This window comes from Saccostrea cucullata, unplaced genomic scaffold, assembly GCF_032062105.1.
Source record: "Saccostrea cucullata isolate Sc308-1 unplaced genomic scaffold, CSIRO_AGI_Scuc_v1 ctg11258, whole genome shotgun sequence".
Taxonomy (NCBI): Eukaryota; Metazoa; Mollusca; class Bivalvia; order Ostreida; family Ostreidae; genus Saccostrea; species Saccostrea cuccullata.
In genome coordinates, this window is record NW_026923337.1 from 1 (window position 1) to 21,476 (window position 21,476).

Sequence of the window (21,476 nt, forward strand, 5' to 3'; positions counted from 1 at the left end):
AGCCTATTTATTCACATGTCGTTAATAGCATTCAATTCCACTGATTTGAAATAATATTTTAATACCAAGAATCCTTTGTTTATTTTACCTTTGAAATTTATTTGAATTTTTTTTAGAATTACGCAATCCCCAGAAATAGCGATTTTCGGTATATTATAAATCAATATACATGTACACTCCTTCGTAAAATAATCAGGTATTTGCATTCATGAGAAAAATATTAATAAGAAGGTGTTAAACAATATAGGTCTCATTAGCTGACACGAATGTCTTTTTAAACATCTCTTATAAACCCCAGAAAGTAGCCCCCTATGCATTGGAAAAAATGAATAGTTCCGGTCTAAAACCTTTATACATTTATTTACAAAGTATATAAAATTTACTAGGCACAGGTACCAGAGTTGTCAAAATGGCCTGAGAGGAAATATAAAAAAAAATTCTGAACAGAAAGGAAAATCCCTTTTCCATGTATGGAACTACTATTGAATAAGTTCATTTTGATTGGTTAGCTATCGGCGTGATACCCTTTGTCGACTTTAAATCTGCCTTGTCGTCGGAATAAAACCAACTTTGAGCTCGAGGTTAAAATAAGTAGAGAAATAAAATGTGAATCGATATATTAAAAAATGACATAATTATGCTTGAAATATGGTAACTTTATATATGTAATTTTTTATTTGATTCGCGGGATAAAAAGTATACGTGTATGTTAATCGGTTAACCAACATGCCATAATCATCTTGCATATACATGTGCATGTACGTGTGCGCGCATGCAGTACGTTAAACGATATACAGTTGATAGTTGATATCATTGTAACTTTTATATTCTAAAATGAAATCCTTCGATGCTTAGCATATTTATAAAAGGTCCCAGAGGAATAAGGCACGAAAAGGGACATGGGGAGCGTTTGGGGAACATCTGTAACGGTCCCCGTTACAATTAGCACTAGTTTACTGATATTCTACATAAGACGTATCGGAAAACATACCAAGTTCATGGTTTTTCCTGTGAAATTATCATTTTGAGATAGTAATGCCACATTTATATGTTAAACATTTAATTACATGTACGTTTTATTTTTCAAATACTTTATTTTACAGACATAAGTTAGATGTGGTCAGTTGTGGTAAGAATACAGCTCGGGTTCAGAAGGCCATCTGCAGTGGATTTTTCCGTAACGCCGCGAAGAAAGATCCTCAGGAGGGATATCGTACCCTGGTAGACAGTCAGGTGGTGTACATACACCCCTCTAGTGCCCTCTTCAACAGACAACCAGACTGGTAAGTTTTGTAGAATTCCACTGTGTGATTGAGATTTGTGAAATGTAGCTGAATATGATTTGAAATGATTTCAATATGTACGTACATGTGTATGTACATGTAACTTGCAAAAATAAAAGTTTATTCAGAGAGTACTTATGAAGTTATTGACAATAAGTGTCAGATTTAATAGCAGCAATATGAAATTTATAATACCTGATATTTACTTAGAGATTAATAGGATACTAAAGAGTCAGTGAATAATTAAAGATATGACTAAGAGAGCAAGATGGACTTTTCAGGGTTTTATATTTGGATGATAATTTATACAGATTGATTTTTAATGTTTAGAGTGAACTCAAATGTATTATTGAAATTTTACAGGGTGATTTACCATGAACTCGTGCTGACAACAAAAGAATACATGAGAGAGGTGACGGCCATTGATCCTAAGTGGCTTGTGGAATTCGCTCCGAAGTTTTTCCGCTTCAGTGACCCGACAAAACTCAGCAAACAGAAAAAACAGCAGAAAATCGAGCCATTGTACAACAAATACGAAGATCCGAATTCCTGGAGAATCTCACGAGCTTTCAAGAAAGTCCACACAAAAGTTACATTCTAGATTTATTTGCCAACAGTCTGTTTCTTATTGAGTCTTAGTTACGTGAGAAAAAGTGCTTGTTTTATACAGTCAACCCATGTCAATGTATATTGTTTAAATGTCTCAAAATTTGAACAGCTTTTAAAATCTTGCATATTTGTTATATACTTTAATGTCTTCAAAAAGAGAAGTGAATTTGAAAAAGGACAATATACTTATAAAGTTTATAGATACTGTACATGTATTGACTTTCTTACCACTTTGCATTGGGATAAATAACTTTTTGCAGATTAATGATCAGAATATTTTTATTTTCATGGTAAGTTAGGATAAGATTAAATGGATCTTTTATACTTTTATGAATTTGGAAACCTAAAATAAGGTCATAGAAAAAAAGAGCCATTTCTGAACACTTGAAAATTTTTATATAGACATTGATCTTGTGAAATATTACATTGTACATTAACAAGTATGGACTGAATTATGTACTTACATGTATGTGAAATGATAAAATTATAAATGTTCCATTTTAAAACAAATGTATTGTGAATATTTTTTTTAACTTGATGATATATTTCACTCTCTACCAGTAACCCATCGTCGCAAACCACGGCCATAATGTACGATCCTCTCCCATTCTGGCCGTGGTTGCATGAGGCGAGAATATCTCGTAGCTCATTAAAAGTATTGACCAATGCGAGTAAACCATAGTCGGAAATTGACCTTTCATGCGACCTTTCAATATCCAATCACAGTGTACGAAATACTGCTGATGTAAGTTGTTGATTTCAATTGCGATGGAAACAAAACTTGTCATTGACTGAATATGACATCACAATAGAGAGGCGTAAATATTCAAGATTACGACACTTTCTGTGATCAAGCAGCCACGGGTAGGAGAGAGCTATATGCGGATTCCGGACCATGGCTTGAGACGATGCCAGTAACCTTCATCTCATACACTCACCTCTGTCCATAGCTTACCATTATCAAAATGATTTAGCTGTACTCCAGCATGCTAGAGGTTCACAGCGAGATACTTTGACTTGGCGCCACAGTATTTATATAAGGAGAGTAGAGATGTTAACCAAGGCTCTTACTTGTAGGAGTAATTAAGCAGGTCTGGAGATATTGGCTAGTTGATTCATAAGGAACTATTAAGTTTTATTTGAAATAATCCTTGGAATATCCTTTTACTTCATGTCAGAAATCTTGACATGCATGAGCCCATTGCAGAGGTGAAGGAGAGAGAGAGAGAGCAGCAGAAGATTTCTGCAAGAGTGATTGGATGTACCGTCAAACCTCATCATCTCAAGCTTCGAGAAACGGAGAATTTTTTTTAAAGATATCCTAGGAATTGAGACATAGAAGATAAAATAATTAAAGAATAAGTGATTGGGACTCCAAAATCATTTATCTATTCATGGTCTTGAAGATGTTAATGTTCGACTGTATTTTATGCAAATGGCTTTATTTCCCGTTTTATTTTTAAAGTATAAGTATACAATAATAAATGTACCAAAAATTGAAGGACCATGATCAGAATTTTAAGCATTGGAGTTTTATCTGTTCAGTATATAAAGTAGGTTAAGTTAAAGTTAAAGGATATAATTTGCAATATGACTGCAGTTTTCACTCACCAGTGAATTTATTCATTTATTAAATTTTGCTTCGTTAGGATATTTATTAGAACAACTAAAAGACAATTAGAGAAATATGCTTTTAGCCTTAAAATGCTTCAATCGAAGTATTGCATCAAATCCAAAATTAATGGAAATTTAGTTGCACGATCTATTCATACAAGTTTATTCCTAAGTATAACTTAACTAGCACCTTCAAACCGGAAGTAAGACATTGCTTTCGATTGCAGCATGAGTAGCATGCCTTGAAAGTAAAAGATATTCAATTTGTTGAATGACATTGTCAGTAAATATACAGACGAAGTTCGTCGCTCCTTAAAGACCTGCTTCTAAACGAAAACAGTTATTGTGCACAGCTCTGAAATAAATCTAGACTTCCAGGACCACAACAGCTGCATAAGGTAAGCAGTCTAATTGTCCCCCTTTCGCGAAAGCCAGGATGCATTAAATCTCATTCGTCTATCAGTCTCACAAAAACTTTCATCTTGGTCATAATTTTTGAATGAGAATATTTCACATGCATACATGTACAAATCACATGCTTACATGTACATTACCCAGTACCTGTGACCAGGGACCGCCGGGACCTATATTTACGTCCATGCTGCGACAAGAATTTTCCAAATTTACTGATTTTAGACCCCGTAACCTTGACCTTGAAGTTTGACGTCCTAAAAAAATTAAACTTCGAATTGGTCATAACTTTTGAGAGAGAAAAGCTGGGGATTTTATATTACACATGTGTATATTACCTATGACAGATATTTCTGAATACACTATGAATGATTTTTGACCCCATGGCCTTGACTTTGAAGTTCACTGTGATCTACTTCACAAAAATGTTCTCTTTCCTTTAGGGCTGTCACGGGTACCCGTAATAACCCGGAACAGTGGAACGATTAATTCGGGTCAGGTTCGGTTCCGTTTTTCCGGAATCCGGTTCGGTTCCAATTTGTACAATACCATAAAAATGGCATCTAAAATGAAAGGTTCATTAGTATATTACCATTATCATGATGGTAAATGTGATTTGAATCATTTGGTTCAATTATTTTTCTAGTTAGGAAACTTCTTTAAATCAGTCATTATGTTGCTGTTTCTTAGTTTTTGAAAAAAAATTAAAAAATTTTGTTGAATATAATTCAAATCATGAGTTTTTATTCTATTAAAAACCCAAACTGAAAAACTTGAAACCAAACCTTAAAAATTTGGAACTGACACGAAAAATTATGGAACTGTGACAGCCCTACTTTCCTTTTAACTTTTGATTTAGAAGGTTTTCCTATTTGATATGTGCATTATAGTGGCAAGATATTTATGAGCATGCTATGATTTTTAACCCCTTGACCTTCATGTTTGACCTTATTTTCTTTAAATTTTTACATTCAATTTGGTAATTACTTTTCATTTACATATGATAGGGCATTCATATTTGACACAATTTGTCATAAACAATGGAATCACATTCACCAAGACACCAAAAGCTTGGGACCACAATTCTTTGAATTGCTTGTTTGAAGTCATATCTGCCACAGATATTATGATGTTATGCTACCAAACACAGATATTAATCACACTATCTTAATATTTTATCATATAAAATGTAGAATTCCTGCACTTTAGGAAAATATTTTCACTTCAAGAAAAGGAATGGCACTTGTAGAAACAGACACAGAGAAAGTTGTCATTGAAGACGATAAAGAGGGAAAGAACATTACAGAGGAACAGATTAAAAGTATGGAAGTTGACAACAAAGCCAATACAACAATGAATGACAACAAGCAGAATGAAGATGCCAAACAAGAATCCACAGAGCCTGCAGGGAGAGTGGAAAAGCCTGGTTTCGCAAGGATCAAGGCAGAGTAATATTTTTTATTATCTATATAATTTCTAAAATAATAACAAATTCAGTAACATGGGGATTAATTCCTAATTGTACAAAACTGATACCAGTTTCCAGTGAAGAACACATATTTAACATTGTTTGAAAAGTCATTTATTTTATGGTAGATCCATAGTACCATGTTTCAGGGTTTATTTTACTATGTCTGTATATTTTTTTATTGAATTTAGGTATGTTCTTGTCAACCATAAACCGGAGTTGGTGACAGAATATATATCCAAGGAAACTAAAGAACAACTAGAGCAAGGGCAAAAACGTAAGTCATGTAAAAACGTAAGTCTTATAGAAAGGTAAGTCATGTAAAAATGCAAGTCATGTAAAAATGCAAGTCATGTAAAACTCATTACAGATGTATGAATATGTCTTCTTTAAAAGAGGGAATTGGAAATCAACTGAATTTCATGATGTTTTTCATGAAGGTATTGTGTAGGTAATCAGATTCAAAGAGGACAACCTGTGTGAAATTAAAACCATGATGCATTAAATTATATTCTATGTACATTGTATTTGAACTTCATTATCTCTAAAATACAGTATCTCAAATACCATTATATAAATATTGCATGTAGTTGAGTGTAACATTGAAAATTTTCACCCCAAGAAAACCATTATCAACCGAGGCTCAGCCGAGGTTGACAATGGTTTTCGAGGGTTAAAAATTTTCAATGTTACACTCAACTACATGCAATATTTATTATATTATACTGAATGTTTTATACAAATACATATTACAGTGAACCGTGTGCGCATAAATTCCGCGCAGTCGCTATTTTTTGGAATACTACTCGTCGTCAAGCAATGTTGACTGTTGCTACGCAGGAGGGCGTGGCTTCAATATTCAGCGGGTAGTAGTGTTTTTTATCAAATGTTTCTCGACGAATCAGATTCAAATAATTTACATGAAAGTATAATATAGATATATATACTGTATACAGGGAAATTTTCGCCCCCGCTTAATTTTCGCCCCTTTTGCCCTTGTCACAAGAGGGTGAATTTAAAAGGGGGAGAATTCAAAGAACACAGTGTAAATTCTTAAACAGAAGTGGAAATGGACGAATATAAAATGAGGTAAAATTTTTAGCAAGTGTAAAAGGGCGAAAATAACATGGGGCGAAAATAACCCTGTATACAGTAGAAGTGATTTCGAGTGCCAACCACTTTTTCCTTTTCTTTTACTTCTATATCTTTAATCCTTTGATATAATTTTTCTCACCCCCATCAATGATATGTGATAAAATCTGACTGTGTTTTAAAATATGCTATAGGATTTTGAAGTGTTGTTTATAATTTTTTTAACTTTAAGACAGTGATTTACTACGGACTTTAATGTGTGTGTGTGTTCTATAGGTAAACAAGAAGAAAACGAAGGACAACCCAAGAAAAAAATGAAGGTGAAGGGGCGTAATAAACAACGTCCAGTGACCCATATAAAACCGAAGGACAAGTTATGCCCCACCATATCTAAGGAAAAAGAGTGTAGCTTTGGAGAGAAATGCAAGTTTTCACATGATATAAAAACCTTCATGGAGTCAAAACCCAAAGACATTGGCCCCAATTGTTATATGTTTGAGACGTACGGGAAATGTCCATATGGGATAGCATGTCGATATGGTAGCAAGCACATATCTGAGGATTACAAGAATATAATCAATGAAGAATTGTACAAGGAGAAATCTAAGGTATGTGTTATGTATCTTTATTCATTGATCCTGTTGATCCTAATGTATTCTGTTACATTATCTAAGGAATAAGTGACTCTATTTTTTGGTGTAAATGAGGTTAGAATATTTCATTTTCCTGTAGATACATTTCCCCTATAAACCATTTCTTTTGCTCTTTTTCATCTCAGCAATAAAAGATTTGGGCGCAGATAAGATTCAGACAATTTTTTTTCCAGAATATTTACTTTCAAATTTCACTAGTTAAATTTATTCAAATCATATAGATATACTTGTATGTCAGAAATGACATTCTTTAATCTTGAATGATTCAAAAGTTACAGTAACTGTAAATCAACTATTATTAACTTCATCCTTTAATTGTGATTCATCAGTTTGAATTCAATCCAAAACATTGCTTTACAAATACTAACTAAAGCAAAAATAAGGTTCCTGAGTTAGAGTAGGTGGCAAAACTCGCGGATATTTCTCACACGCAAATAATACCGGTAGTTGGTTTACAGTTTGTCTTATTTTAAAGGTGAAAACTGTCCTGAACACCCTGTCCAAAGATCTCCAGGTTACTTTGTGGAAGAAGAGATATAATTTTGAGAAGGCCAATGAAATTGTCAAACAGGTGCAGAAAAGGGCCCAGGAGAAACACGACACCTTCTCTAAACTGTGTGCTGCCAAACAGGAGAGCAAGGAGTCAAAGAATGCTGAGGAAGCCTCTAGTACTACTGCAGGTATGTGTCTGATGTTTTTAGCTTTACATGTTGTACACATTTTGTATGTTGTCCTCCTGGAGCAGTGGTAAGAGCATTTGCTGTAGAGTCTTGAAGTAAGGAGTTAACTATGCGGAAATCTATCTTATTGTATACTGCTATACAAACAAAAACAGTGTCACAGGGCTGCAAAAAAAAAAACCTTATTTGGTAAATTGACCCCCAACTTTACAGTTTTATTAGTTCAATTACTGTACATTCCTTATTTGCACAAGTACTTATAATCTTGAAATGGCTCTTTAACATCAAATCGCAAGAACAATAATTCATGAGTGGATGGTTGATCAAGAGATTTTACATTGATTTAGGCACCATAACAATAAAATAATGCAATAATTAATTCCTCATGTATATTTGGGAATCTACAGTATTAAGAATTAGAACTTAGATTCATGTTTATTTACAAAAGCTACACATTGGTTTTCTATGTTGAATATGATTAATGTAAAATGCTAAATGGATGTATAATTGAACTTTAACAGTTTTGATTTTGAGATTTCTGTAATTATTTCCAGAGATTAGGGATGAATCAGAGGGGGTGATCAAACTTCGAGCTCAAGAAACCAAAAAGGTACTGTAGGTCATGACCTTTTTCATGCAATATGATTTACACAACAGGAGGGTTTAGAGATTGCTTAAGCTTTAATATGTAATTTGATTCAGTTTTTTATGTATTCAAGCAATGTAAGTTTTAAAATTTTTCTCGATTATCAATTTTGAAAAAAAAAGTTTTTTGGTCTATACTTTATCCATTTTGTTTGATAATTCAGATAGATTTCAGCTCAAAGAACTACCTGGCTCCACTCACTACAGTAAGTTGTCTTGACCACTTTAAATTTAAGTCATCTAGACTATGGTAAATTTAAGTTGTTTACACCATGGTAAATTTGAATTTTCTAGAACTTATCTTTTAATCCATGATAAATTCAAATTCAAGTTAAAAATACATTATTCAGTATATTTTGCTATATATAGTCATCACTGTCTACATCTGACCCTGTTTAGGTGGGTAACTTCCCCTTTCGGAGGATCTGTAAGGCCTATGGAGCGGACATCACCTGTAGTGAGATGGCAATGTCCTTAAACCTTCTTCAAGGTCAGGCCTCCGAGTGGGCATTGTTAAAGAGGCATGAAAGTGAGGATTTGTTTGGGGTTCAGGTAAGAAAATTATGCCAATGACGTTTTTTCAATTACATGCATGACTGATACAGATTTTTTTCTCTGGCTGGGAAATACATGTACCATGGAAAAAAGATTTATACATGTGACTGTACAATGCACTTTCATTACCAGTGTTGTAGATTATCTTTGTTTATTGTTTAACAGACCATTGCTTTTTAGCTCACCTGAGCCGAAGGCTCAAGTGAGCTTTTCTGATCACATTTTGTCCGTCGTCCGTCCGTCTGTCTGTGTGTCTGTCCGTGTTTACGAGAGTGCATTTATTGGGTATTTTTCATGTCAAGATTGTACTTATTGGGTACTTTTTGCTTATTGGGTATACCCAATAAGAAGTGTTGCTGAATATGCTTAAAACACCCTAATTGGGTATTTGCAGGTTAGTACCCAACAAAACTTGGACACGACGATTTGTCCAAAAAAGTGTCCAAAAAAGTTGCTTTCACGGACGCACCGTGTTTTGTTGTTTCAGTTTTACATTCGGAACTCTAAATTCTCGAGAGTTCCGAAAATCAACTTCCGTTGATCCTGATCATAACAACGTTTGTTTTCATGGAAAAAAAATATGGCGACTAAGAAACACTTAATGTCAACAAGATTTTCTGATTGAAAAGAGAAAAGGTAAGTTTATTCGATTAATATTAACCATTGCTGGGTTCCTATTTAAGGAAAATAGATTTCAATGTAATTTTGAAAACAATTGTGCACAAAATTAAAATAGATGTATCGGAACAATTAATCCTAAGTTGCACTTGTTTGTATTTTGAATTTTCTCTGTCTTTTTAACTCTCTTGAGGGCGAGAAGTATTTAGTAAATGATCGTATATTGTTAGATAATCTTAAATAAATCGAAAGTGTTTATTATTTAATTTCATATCATAACCAACTAAGTATGTTCTGACAATGTATATTGGAAAGGGAAATGAAAATTTTAACAATCGTGTGTTCATAAATCAACTGTAAATTATCGGTTCATGTACAGTATTGCAATCGCAAAGTGAGCTGAGATGATGATAAATGGGATAATTGACAACAACTAAATAACTGTATGTAAGTTTATCTCATCTGATATGTAACTTAAGAGATTCATTGTATTACTGAAAAACTTTCAGTCAAAACAGTGCTTCTTTCTGTCTTTGATGTTAAATCTAGACCCTAAAAAAGGCATGGTAATCAAGGAATCAAAAGGGCACTTTGTGTCGCGACAGGATCTCACGAGGGCACTTTGAAAACAAATGTTAATGTCATTGAAATTATATTAACATTTTTTAATTTTTACATACTTTAACATGTTTAATTACTTTTAATATCCTTTCATATTGAAATCTTTATTTAAAACAAGTACTAGTAATTTAAAGATAAATTCATATATCTGTGTTCCATTCTTTTTTTAAACAATGTTTTAATCACTGATTCAGAAACAAAAAGAATATAAAAAAGACATTTACATCTAATTTCTTCAATAAAAAAAGTAGTAAGGTTACACTTGAGAAAGTAATGGTATTAATCTAGCTGAAACAGGTGCAAAAATCATTAAAGTTTGGAGGTATGATTGTTTTTTTTACCTGCTTGGACTGTTATTTGTTTACAAGTACAGTCAATTTAAACATTAAAGGAAAATACTTTTTTTCAGGGAAGGGGGGATGGGCATTTTGAAAAATACATGTAGAGACCATTCTCTTTACTTGGAAAATATTCTACCAACATGATCATGTGAAAACTGGTCTTACTGCCATGCATAATTTGTTTAAAAAAAACAACTCTGCCTTTAATTAGAAACTTTGACCCTCAGCTTGTCAAATGTATCAGTTCAATCAAAGAAACTAACTTAGTTTGTTGTTTTTAAGCCTTTTTATCACATTACATTCAGTTTTTTGGTACACTGTAAGTATTTTATTCAGATAAAATATCCGTTTTTTCTTCAAGTTGTACTATGTGTTTTATTCTACTTTCGGTTTATAAAAAACGATCCTGATTTTCATTAGTTAATAATTTATCTTTGGTCTTGGGCTAATTCTTGCATAATCAATGCAATCAAATGACAGTTTCTCAAGTTAAATCCTCTACCCAGACAACCTGAGGCATGTTAATTAGCCAGGTGGCTGTGTGCGTGCGTTCAAGCGTGAAGTGATTTCCTGTCGTTGTTTAAATAAAGGGATTATCAGCATGCACTTAATAAACAGAACAGCAAAGGAATATTGCATAAACTGGGCATATTTGGCTTAGGAAATAAGGGCATGGCGCTGGAAAAAAGGGCATGGCGCCGAGAAAAAAGAGCATGGCGCCGCGCTTTATTTTGATTTTTTTTTTAAATTATTGTTTTTGTCATTTGTTTTAATTAATTTAAAACAATACTGAAATTGATATAGGGCTACTATAACTATTTCACATGATGGGTGTGTAATTAGCATCGCGCTACACCCGGAGCTTCCATTTTTGAGGATGGGGCTAGTGGTTTTTTGCGCTAAATTCCCTAATATGGAAATATTCCAGACAGCATGCTCATATTATCCATAAATCTCCACAACTGCATCCATTTTGCAGTACTACAAGACTGATTACTTAAAAACGATCCTTATTTCCTAATTTGAATTCCCCCCTTTCTTTTTAGCTCACCTGAGCCGAAGGCTCAAGTGAGCTTTTCTGATCAAAATGTCGTTTTTGTTGTCATGTTCGTTTTCACAATTGCCAATTTAAAACAAATATTCTTGGGTGAAATTGATATAGGGAAAAATTAATGGCATTTTTAAAAAATCTTCTTCTCAAGAACCACTTAGCCAGGAAAGATGAAACTCATTTGGAATCATCCTCAGGTAGTGTAGATTCAAGTTTGTTCAAATCATGACCCCTGGGGGTAGGGTGGGGCCAAAATGGACGATCAAAATTTTACATAGGAATATATAGGGAAAATCTTTAAAAATCTTCTTCTCAAGAACCACTTGGCCAGGAAAGATTAAACTCATGTGGAATCATCCTCAGGTAGTGTAGATTCAACAAATCCGGGGGTAGGGTGGGGCCAAAATGGCCGATCAAAGTTTTACATAGGAATATATAGGAAAAATCTTTAAAAATCAAGAACCACATGGCCAGAAAAGATGAAAATCATGTGGAATCATCCTCAGGTAGTGTAGATTCAAGTTTGTTTAAATCATGACCCCCGGGGGTAGGGTGGGGCCATATTGTCCGTTCTAAGTTTTAGATATGAATATATATGGAAAATCTTTAAAAATCTTCTTCTCAAGAACCACATGGCCAGCATGGCTCATATTATCCATAAATCTCAAAGTTTTACATAGAATATATAGGGAAAATCTTTAAAAATCTTCCATTTTGTTAGTAGACAAGTTTGTTCAGTTTTAGATAGGGAAACCTTTTAAAATTTACTTAAAAACGATCTTTTATTCTAGTTTGTTAATATGATGAATGCCCCCCCGATCCTCAGGTGAGCGCTGTGGCCCCTGGGCCTCTTGTGTTTAATATAGCAATATTTGCTTGTACATATATGCCTCACAGATATCTAATTATTAAATTATATACATTCACTCAATAAACTCAATGATAAGTGTCATGCAATTATGTAGCGTTTTTTAAAGCCATATATGGCGTAACTGATCAAAAATATATTTTTGAAAAATACAAAATTAAGTAAAGAAATATAGTTAATACATTTAAATTAAAGCTTTTCATACACGGAGCATGGAGAACACCTCGTTTTATCTAATAATACGATTTTATCTTCTCTGTAATGTGTTATTTAAATCTTTTGTATTTTCTTCCAAGTCGGAGAAAATTCCGAGAATCCAAATTAAATTTTGATATCTTTATAACGCAATTGACTTAGATTTTGTAATTTACGGAAAATTTCTATCTTTATCATGTTTATATAAAGTAATGATACAAATAATAAGTTCTTATAATTTTAGTTTAATAATTTTCATTGTACATACGCCATATATGGCTTTAAATGGTTCAAGATGAAAACAAAATGATTTTTGCTTCGTTTTAATTAGACGAACTAGTGAATGACCAGAAAAGGAATATTTAAAATCTTTTTTTCATTTTTTTAAATCATTAATTTATATATGATTAAATTTTACTAGCGAAAATTAAATTAAACTTTAATTTTAAAAAGAATCATCTGTAGTTAATACCCTGACTTTTTTCACGATGAACTTTTATTCAATGTTACTTTTTAATTTTTTCCTCTATATTTGGGCTTGTCACGTTTTACTTGGGGATAGTAACTTTATTGCCACCAAGCTGTGGATTACATGTAGTACTTGATTTCCTTTATTGCACAGCAATGACTATGGTTTAATAACACAAAAAGCTAATGGGTTTACCTATGTGAATTTATATGATTAATGCTTACTTGTGATTTTAGGATAACTGGAGATAATGATTCCTTTTTTTCCATTGTTATTACATAAATATTTTCCTAAGTATTATGTTACAATAAATTGGTTTAGATTTTTTTTTATAAAAGTAATCAATAATTAAAATGGAAATTAAAACCATAATCATGTTCATTGAGGATTTTCAATATGTAACAGGTCAAACAGGAACTTCAATTGTGAACATTGCAGAGAACACACTCATCAGAAGATGACCTTCAGAAATAGGACAATTGTAAGTAATCAGTAAAATGAACAGGAATACTTCATGCCAACCATAAGATTTTTAGAGACATTTTCGCTTCTTAAATTAGATAGAGGGAAAAACTTGTACATGCTACATAACTACTAGGCAATCAACCTTTAACTGCAGGAAAGCTTTTGGTATGTGCAATACAGCTACATAAAACCTCTTTAGTATTCATGTTAAGTTTGAGAAAGTACCTTAGTATTTTTTCTAGTGTTTGCCAACATTTTCATGCACACTGTTTGCTTGTTTGTACTATCATTTTATTTTAAATTCTTCAGATGCCCTTTACCTTTGCCAGTTTAGAATCATTTGTTTTAAGGGCATCTGAGGGTTGGTTCCAGAACTTAATTAATTGTAAAGTAAATACTGGGGTACTATACGGTCATAGGTTATGTTAATACATGTATAACATTTTGTTCTGATAGAGGTGGCATACAGGAAAAGAAACAATACTAGATATCACTTCAAAGGAATAAAACAGCTTCATCTTGTAGGTGTATTTTATTTAAGGATCACTACTTCATGTCTGATGTGCTGAAAGTTATTCATAATCTGTTTGACTGTAATTTTTCATATTTTCAACTTCTATCCAGCTTAGTCAATTTTAATTAAATTTTGTGCAAAGCATACCCCAGGAAGGGGGGATGGAGTGTCAAGTGTGTCTCTGTCCCTGTCAATATAATTTCAAAGCAGTTAGTAAGGTTTGGGTCAATTTTAAATCCTCTTTAGCAGAACCATTGGGCTAAAAACAATACTAATGTGAAAGCTTTATCATTAAGTGTAGAGTGTTTTTGAAGATTATGTACCCCTAATGTACCGATAGTCTTACATTAGAAGTCTAAAATTTGCAAGGAATAGATGTAAAATCTTTTTAAAATCTCCTTCTTAACAATCAGAAACTAACATACTGTCTAATTAATATGCAACATCGTTTTGTGTGTTGAATGATGATTCCATTTTGATAAAATTATGGCGGGTGGGGGGTAGGATGAAGTTGCAGTTAGACATAGAAGAAAAAAAAGAGTTGATAGAATTTAGTTTTTCTTCCATTTTATTTATCAATACACATTTCTGAATAAGAAATATACTTCTACTTCTTGGTTGGGTTTGATCAACATAAAGGGTGATCTTGCTGTAGTCAAGAAAAACATGTTTTATACGGCAAAGAAATGCCTTTATTTAATTGCAGAATGAATAAAATGGACAGAGAGAGAACTGAAGGAGATGCATGAAATGAGGAATATTTCAAAGATTGCCTGAGCATAACCACTGCTACTGGATAAACATATGGCAATATAAAAGAGCAGGGTCAATGGAGGTATCATACAGTATAGGCCATGAGAGACCCTGAAGAAGAAAGTATCGAACAGAAACAAAAATTAAACCATTTTGACATTTATTGAAATATAGGATCAAAGTCTTGCATGTAAAATTTGGGCATGTAAAGACTTTTCTCTAGCTCTAAGACTTATAACTGATGATTTGATTTAATATCTTTATCCCAATTTGTCGAAATCCTTTGGACATAGTGCATCAATTATTTTATAGTTTTGATACAAGGAATTCATTCATTGTACTTGTAACTGAGTTTTCTGGTGCGACACTGTTTTATCGGCTTCAAAACTAAGTTTGTGATTTCCAAACCAGATTAATGAGATAATGTAATATCTTTTAACATCGGTGACTATTTAATCCATTCTTTTACATCTCAGAAGTATTTTTATTATTACAGGGAAAATATGCATTGTACATATCTCTGTATCTGTAATAAACAGGATTATAGAAATTTTCCATATAATACAACACAATCTTAGCAACTGAAGGCAAATATTTTATCAAGGGTGTGATCTATTTATCAATATGGTTTTCAGCATCTTGCTCTACCTGTAATGACTTGCTCCAAGTTCCAATATTTAAATTTAAATTTTGCAAACATGGTTATAAAATTCTTTAAAGCCAAATAGTTTAGGCACAAAATGCTTATATATTTCCTATCATTTGTAAAGTGTACACTGAATGAGATGTGGAATGTTAGAATTAAAGTATTAAATATGTTTTCGACTTATGTATGCTTATGCAGACAAATTTGAATTCAACTAGGGAAGGTAAATGTCATACTTATTGGATTTGCAATCTAATGCAAGAGTATAAATATCCAAGACAAATTTGACAATTTTAATGAAGGGTATAAGTAACCCAGGAAGAATTGGACAGGTAAACATCACTTGTTGGGTTTTATTCTAATGTTGGGATGTAATATCCAAGAAGAGTTGAACCAATGTCCAATACCTATTGGGTTTTCTTTCTTATGAAAAAAAATTTGAGTAACCCAAGAAGAATGTCCAATACCTTTTAGTTTATATACTATTGAAGGGATGAAGATATCCAAGAGGAATTGGACAGGTGTCCATTACATGTTGGGTAGTATTATGATGAGGGGATTCTCAAGAAACCCAAGAATTAGACAAGTGTCCATTGCCTGTTGGGTGGGATGTAGATATCCAAGAGGAGTTGGACGGATGTCCATTACCTGTTGGATGGTATTCTGATGAAACAATTCAAGAAACCCAAGAAGAATTGGACAAGTGTCCATTACCTGTTGGGTGAGATGTAGATATCCAAGAGGAGTTGGACAGGTGTCCATTACCTGTTGGGTGGTATTCTGATGAAACAATTCAAGAAACCCAAGAAGAATTGGACAAGTGTCCATTACCTGTTGGGTGGTATTCTGATGTAACTATTCAAGAAACCCAAGAAAAATTTGACAAGTGTCCATTACCTGTTGGATGGGATGTAGATATCCAAGAGGAGTTGGACAGGTGTCCATTACCTGTTGGGTTGTATTTTGATGAGCAGATTCAAGAAACCCAAGAAGAATTGGACAAGTGTCCATTATCTGTTGGGTGGGATGTAGATATCCAAGAGGAGTTGGACAGATGTCCATTACCTTTTGGGTGGTATTCTGATGAAACAATTCAAGAAACCCAAGAAGAATTGGACAAGTGTCCATTACCTGTTGGGTGGGATGTAGATATCCAAGAGGAGTTGGACAGGTGTCCATTATCTGTTGGGTTGTATTGTATCAGGAGATTCAAGAAACCCAAGAATTGGACAAGTGTCCAATGCCTGTTGGGTGGGATGTAGATATCCAAGAGGAGTTGGACGGATGTCCATTACCTGTTGGGTGGTATTCTGATGAAACAATTCAAGAAACCCAAGAAGAATTGGACAAGTGTCCATTACCTGTTGGGTGGGATGTAGATATCCAAGAAGAGTTGGACAGGTGTCCATTACATATTGGGTAGTATTCTTATAAGGAGATTCTCAAGAAACCCAAGAATTAGACAATTGTCCATTGCCTGTTGGGTGGGATGTAGATATCCAAGAGGAGTTGGACAGATGTCCATTACCTGTTGGGTGGTATTCTGATGAAACAATTCAAGAAACCCAAGAAGAATTGGACAAGTGTCCATTACCTGTTGGGTGGGATGTAGATATCCAAGAGGACAGGTGTCCATTACCTGTTGGGTTGTATTTTGATGAGGAGATTCAAGAAACCCAAATAGAATTAAACAATGTACACATGTTCAATTGTTCTTGGATAGTTTAATTCCTTTGTCAAAATACAACCCAACAGGTATTGGACACCTGTCCAATGCCTGTTGGATACCTTCTTTCTGTCCAACATGTAATGGGCATTTGCTTATTATTAATTGGTCATGACTCAAAAAGGTTTCTCCTTAAATACTTAATTTTGTTATTCAAGAAAGGTTGAACAGAGTCTGAAATGTGTTGAGTTGTGTTTTCACAATTCAGTTTTTTTTTTGCACTTAGGTATTCATATATTTTAATATTAGATATTTTGAAATATACAGGTGTATATCCTTATTGCTAAGAACAAATTAGTTAGGTGTTACAATAAAAGAGCTATATCACAGAAATTGACAAAAATATGGGTTTAAAACCAAAGGTTTTCAGTCTTGTCTGAATTTACCAGCAAATATTAAATATATAATAAATCTGAAATGAATAAAAAACAATAAGAAAAAAACCAATAAAATACAGACACGAGTATTAATATCCAATAAGATTTGAACAGTAACTACCCAAATAATGCTCTCTCGTGTGTACACTTTTTTTGTATCCAATAAGCAGTATCCAATAGGACTTGGACTTGATGTACCCAATATATAACCAGTAGTGTAGATATTAAATTGTTCAAATCATGACCCCTGGCGGTAGGGCAAGGACACAATAGAGGGTCGAAGTTTTACATAGAAATATGTAGGAAAAATCTTGGAAAATCTTCTTCTCAAGAACCACTGGGCCAGAAAAGCTGAAACTTATGTGAAAGCATCCTAGGGTAGTGTAGATATTAAATTGTTCAAATCATGACCCCCGGGGGAAGGGTGGGGCCACAATGGGGAATCAAAGTTTTACATAGAAATATATAGGAAAAATCTTGGAAAATCTTCTTCTCAAGAACCACTGGGCCAGAAAAGCTGAGACTTATGTGGAAGCATCCTGGGATAGTGTAGATTCTTAATTGTAAAAATCATGACCCCCGGGGGTATGGCGGGGCCACAATAGGGCATCCCAGTTTTACATAGAAATATGTAGGAACAAATCTTTAAAAATCTTCTTCTCAAGAACTACTGGGCCAGAAAAGCTGAAACTTATGTGAAAGCATCCTAGGGTAGTGTAGATATTAAATTGTTCAAATCATGACCCCTGGGGGAAGGGCGGGGCCACAATGGGGAATCAAAGTTTTACATAGAAATATATAGGAAAAATCTTGGAAAATCTTCTTCTCAAGAACTACTGGGCCAGAAAAGCTGAAACTTATGTGAAAGCATCCTAGGGTAGTGTAGATATTAAATTGTTCAAATCATGACCCCCGGGGGAAGGGCGGGGCCACAATGGGGAATCAAAGTTTTACATAGAAATATATAGGAAAAATCTTGGAAAATCTTCTTCTCAAGAACTACTGGGCCAGAAAAGCTGAGACTTATGTGGAAGCATCCTGGGATAGTGTAGAGTCTAAATTGTAAAAATCATGACCCCCGGGGGAAGGGTGGGGCCACAATGGGGAATCAAAGTTTTACATAGAAATATATTGGAAAAATCTTTGAAAATCTTCTTCTCAAGAACCACTGGGCCAGAAAAGTTGAAACTTATGTGGAAGCATTCTTGGGTAGTGTAGATTCTAAATTGTTCAAATCATGACCCCCGGGGAAAGAGCGGGGCCACAATGAGGAATCAAAGTTTTACATAAAAATATATAGGAAAAATCTTTGAAAATCTTCTTCTCAAGAACCACTGGGCCAGAAAAGCTGAGACTTATGTGGAAGCATCCTGGTATAGTGTAGATTCTAAATAAAATTATGACCCCCGGGGGAAGGGTGGGGCCACAATTGGTAATCAAAGTTTTACATAGAAATATATTGGAAAAATCTTTGAAAATCTTCTTCTCAAGAACCACCGGGCCAGAAAAGTTGAAACTTATGTGGAAGCATTCTTGGGTAATGTAGATTTTGAATTGTTCAAATCATGACCCCCAGGGGAAGGGTGGAGCCACAATGGGGGGATCAAAGTTTTACATAAAAATACATGTATATAGGAAAAATCTTTGAAAATCTTCTTCTCGAGAACCACTGGGCCAGAAAAGATGAAACTTATTTGCACATGGAAGGATCCTGGGGTAGTTGATTTCAAAATGTCTTAATTATGATCAGTGGGGTAGGGTGGGGATACATAATGTATTACAATGGGGAAATCTGGTAAAGAACAGAATGATCAAAGCTTCTCAGGTGAGCGATGTGGCCCATGGGCCTCTTGTTATGTGTACACAGAGCGTTTTTATTTGGTCATAACTAAACTTTAATTTCAGTTCTTTGTAAGTAGGATTTAGCCATTGTTCAATATGATACCATATATATGCAAGGTTGTTCTTAAGACCCAGGCCAGAGAATTTCCCTGCCTATAACAAACCCCACCCCTGTTATTCTGGAATTCCCATCATCTCAACCCCTCTGTTAAGGGAGGAACTCCAGACCCCAACCCTGCTATGGGATGAAGTGTTTATTTCAAAATGTTTGTTTTCACATTGAGTCATTGATAAATCTTAGGTCCTCTGTGTTGCAGTACTTCATGTCCCAAACAAATTATCAATAAGATACATGTAAATTACCAGTCTATAATGAGTTCATTTTTGTCTTGAATTGAGAAAGATTAATTGGATAGAAACATTGATATAAAGTTTGAGACTGTTTTTTGTTTCATTTCAGATTTGTGGTGGTTTTGCAGACACACTAACAAAGTGCTCACAGCTGATCAATGAGAATGTAGAACTAGATTTTCTGGATCTTAACTGTGGCTGTCCTATAGATCTGGTGTACAAGAAGGCAAGTACTTTTATTTTCTATGCAGGAAATATGGAAACTTTCCACTGGCATGGAACTTCATATATCACGTTTTCATCTGGTCTTGTACAAACTTTTATTAAAAAGTCAGGACGATTTTGTTGAAACAATAATTACTTCTTATAAAATTTATACAGCATGTGTATTACAAAAGGAATGTATTCTATTGAAATTGTGTTGCTCTGATTATTTTGTATTGTGTTTTTCTATGTTAATTCATTTTAAACTTAAACCCATGTATGTAAATACTGTAAACGTATTACATTTAGCGGTGTATTCTATTTAGCGATTTTAGCAGAAAGCAGAGTCCCCTAATTCAAGTACATCGCTAAATGTCTTGTATAATAACATTGATAATTAGCACATTCAGACAGCGCTAAATCAAATCTACTCTAACTTGTTGAAAATGGCATTTCCGCCAAATATCGTACACGCCAAATGTAATACATTTACAGTATGTTTGGTATAATGCATATGTAGGAAAAGGGCGTATTAAGTTTTTAGAACTTTTGCCTAGTCCCAATTGTAAAGTATATACAATAAAATATGTTCAAATCAAACAAACTGGGTGTAAATTTCCGCACACCCAGCTTAGGACAATGGGTAAATAACGCGGGGCATCAAAATGAATAGTTTCTCTATCACATCTATCACAAAAGCAAGTAATGTGATGTCACAATGCATTGTAGTATGTAATAAATCTATTCGATAGTTTGAGATACCACTGATTAACCTTGGGTTTGATAAGTAAATACCCTTGATTGAACCTGGATAACTTATAGTATTAATCATAGTATTCAAATACAGTCAAACCTCAAACCAAAGTCTAATAGGAGTTGATAATTTTATATAGAGTAAACATTTGCATACTAATTGTTGATTTGATATTTTTAGGGGGAAGGGTGTGCTTTGATTGGTCGACTTAACAAGTTTGAGCAGATTATCGCGGGGATGAGATCCGTACTGGACGTTCCACTGACCGTTAAAATGAGGACGGGAATATTTGACAACAAGAACATTGCCCACACAGTCATACCCAAACTGAGAGATTGGGGGGTCTCCATGGTAACAGTGAGTACTGGTCATATTTTGTTTTTATTCCATCCCAAGAAATGACTTTTTAAATGATAACAAGAGGAAAACTCTTATTTTTATTGTGGAGGTCTTAGAATTGTCATGTGAAACATACCTTTAAATATAAAATTTCTGCATTATTGTTGCATTAAAATTGATTTACATTCAGTGTATTATATACCAAAATTCACTCTCAGGCTGATAGTTGGGTAATGGATTTTTCACAAGCTTGAAAGTAAAGGTGGAAAAAATGTTTTAGTTTTGTCATTTCATTTTAGTCAACAGTATTACATGCCACTGTACATGTACCC

At 33.8% G+C, this 21,476-nt stretch overlaps 2 protein-coding genes across 2 annotated transcripts; both read left to right on the forward strand.

Moving 5' to 3' along the window:
* Window positions 1–1,103: 1,103 nt before the first annotated feature.
* LOC134263765 (ATP-dependent RNA helicase DHX8-like) lies at window positions 1,104–1,926 on the forward strand (the record flags this gene model as incomplete). Its single annotated transcript, XM_062746144.1, has 2 exons — window positions 1,104–1,283; window positions 1,647–1,926. Coding segments are annotated over 2 exons (418 nt in total), but the record flags the coding sequence as incomplete, so codon positions are not given.
* Window positions 1,927–3,695: 1,769 nt separating this feature from the next.
* On the forward strand, window positions 3,696–21,162 carry LOC134263766 (tRNA-dihydrouridine(47) synthase [NAD(P)(+)]-like; the record flags this gene model as incomplete). The annotated part of the gene is made up of 10 exons (XM_062746145.1): window positions 3,696–3,904; window positions 5,127–5,365; window positions 5,577–5,662; window positions 6,754–7,085; window positions 7,606–7,810; window positions 8,365–8,420; window positions 8,620–8,661; window positions 8,855–9,007; window positions 19,957–20,073; window positions 20,986–21,162. Coding segments are annotated over exons 2-10 (1,380 nt in total), but the record flags the coding sequence as incomplete, so codon positions are not given.
* Window positions 21,163–21,476: the final 314 nt, after the last annotated feature.